Genomic DNA, 2,054 nt, shown 5'->3' with positions numbered 1-2,054 from the left:
CAGAAAATTCTTTATTGCCTTAAAAAAAAAAAAAGAAAGAAAGAAAGATGAATTTGGAAGCTGGCTGGGATGCGTTACACCAGTTTAAGCATCGAGAGCCTCGTTTAAGCTCAGGCAATTTGCAGCAGAGACAAGGCCCGAGATTAATTTCTAGGGCAGGGAATTAACGGCGCCAGAGAAACCACTCCCTCCTCCCATCCCTGACCAGTTCGTCTCCCCCTCCTCCCAGTTCATCTCTCCCTCTTCCCAGTTTATCTCTCCCTCCTCCCAGTTCATCTCCCCAGATGCTGCAGAGCGCTATGGCAGCTCCACTGCAGACAGAGCTGAGACCCCCCCCACCCCGGGGGGCACCCTCAAGGCAATTAACCCTTATTAGCAACAGAGACTTCCCACCCGGCTCCATCCCGATGGAGAAAGTCTTTGCTGGAGCTGGGCAGAACCAGCAGCCCCGGGCGAGGGGGGGCTGTGGCCAGAGGGAAGGAGGACCCCCCCCCCACGGCAGGGAGGGTGCCCCGAAGCCCCTCGCCCGCTCCCCCACTCACGTTTTATCCGTGACTCCGTCATGCTCCGTGTTTTCAGCTTCCCCACCAGCAGAAGGCAGTCGGCAGCTTCCTCTCCCTCCAACCCGGGGATCCCTGGGGAACCTATTTTTACGCCCTGCCTTTACTTCCAGGGAGAAGAGGGGGCCCGGGGCGCCGGCGGGGGGGTCCGAGAGCCCACACGGAGCACGGTGAGGGGGAGGAGAGGCTCCACGAAACTCCACGCCAGGTCCTGGCAGGTCGCCCGCCCCAGCGCCGCTTGGGAGAGGCTGGTGAGCAGGAGACACCCCGAGTCCATGGGTGCCGGCGCCGGCCCTAGGGAGGTGGGGGCCGGAGGGAACCCCGCATCCCGGGCCCCGCTCCCCGCCGCCCCTCGCCTTCCTCACCTGCCAAGGGGAGGACATTTCACGTCAGCAAAAAACGGGCTCGGGGAGACAAAGCCCCCCCAGCCCGCTCCCCCCGGGTTACAGCAAGGGGTTCATTATGGTGGCCCCCAAATCCATGGAGATGGGGCTGGCTCATGAGCCCAAGGCAGGTACCCCCCCCCTCAAGTGCTGCAGGAGCCCAGACCGTGCTCCAAATATTTCTCCCTAAAAATACAAGGAAAAAAAAAAAAAGGAGGGAGCAAAGTTTCCAGCACCTGCAGGGGCAGGGAGCCCTCAGCGGGGGCTCAGCTCCATCCATGGACCCCCATGGACCAGGGCAGAAAAGAACGATTTCTCAGTAAAATAGGATTTGAGGGATGATGCTGCCTCCAGCTCTGGGACCACCAACAGCAGAAGGACATGGAGCTGTTGGATGGGGCCAGAGGAGGCCACGGAGATGCTGGGAGGGCTGGAGCCCCTCTGCTGGGAGGGGGGGCTGAGAGAGTTGGGGGGGTTCAGCCTGGAGAAGAGAAGGCTCCGGGGAGACCTTCCAGCCCCTTCCAGTCCCTCAAGGGGCTCCAGGAGAGATGGGGAGGGACTCTGGATCAGGGAGGGGAGCCATAGGACGAGGGGGAAGGGTTTTAAGCTGAAAAAGGGGAGATTGAGGTGAGATCTGGGGAGGAAATTCTTTGGTGTGAGGGTGGTGAGAGCCTGGCCCAGGTTGCCCAGAGAAGCTGTGGCTGCCCCATCCCTGGAGGGGTTCAAGGGCAGGTTGGAGGGGGCTTGGAGCAACCTGGGCTGGTGGGAGGTGTCCCTGCTCAGGGCAAGGGGTGGCACTGGGGGGGCACTGAGGTCCCTTCCCCCCCAAACCCCTCCATAACTCGATATTCAGGGCTTTCCCCCCCACCCCACCCCACAACCCGTGGGGTGTAATTACGCCCGGAACAGCGCAGGGGGGCACAGGCAGCCCCCCGAGGGCAGGGAGGTTGTGTGCCCCGGGTCCTGCCCACCGGGCCGGCGCACTCCCCTCTCCCCGGTGACCGGGGGTCGGGCGGAGCTAGGCCCCAAAGCCCCACATCTCCCCCCCGGGGGGAGAGCGACAGGCAGCACCGGGGAGCGCCCGCCGAGTGTCCCCACCGCCCCGTGCCCC

At 63.0% G+C, this 2,054-nt stretch overlaps 1 protein-coding gene across 3 annotated transcripts in view; it reads right to left on the bottom strand.

Annotated features, from left to right (window-relative positions):
* The window catches only part of MROH1 (maestro heat-like repeat family member 1), a 51,072-nt gene extending 50,152 nt beyond the window's left edge, over positions 1-920 (bottom strand). For all 3 annotated transcript variants that reach the window (XM_014956146.1, XM_014956148.1, XM_014956147.1), the window contains exon 1: positions 543-920. In XM_014956146.1, coding sequence (XP_014811632.1) covers positions 543-564 — 22 coding nt within the window. In that variant the 5' untranslated portion in view covers positions 565-920. The remainder of the gene's footprint in view (positions 1-542) is intronic.
* Positions 921-2,054: the final 1,134 nt, after the last annotated feature.

This window comes from Calidris pugnax, unplaced genomic scaffold, assembly GCF_001431845.1.
Source record: "Calidris pugnax isolate Ruff unplaced genomic scaffold, ASM143184v1 scaffold307, whole genome shotgun sequence".
In the NCBI taxonomy this organism is placed as follows: domain Eukaryota; kingdom Metazoa; phylum Chordata; class Aves; order Charadriiformes; family Scolopacidae; genus Calidris; species Calidris pugnax.
Note: the sequence above shows the minus strand (reverse complement) of the source record. Positions and strands in the feature narration are given on the sequence as shown.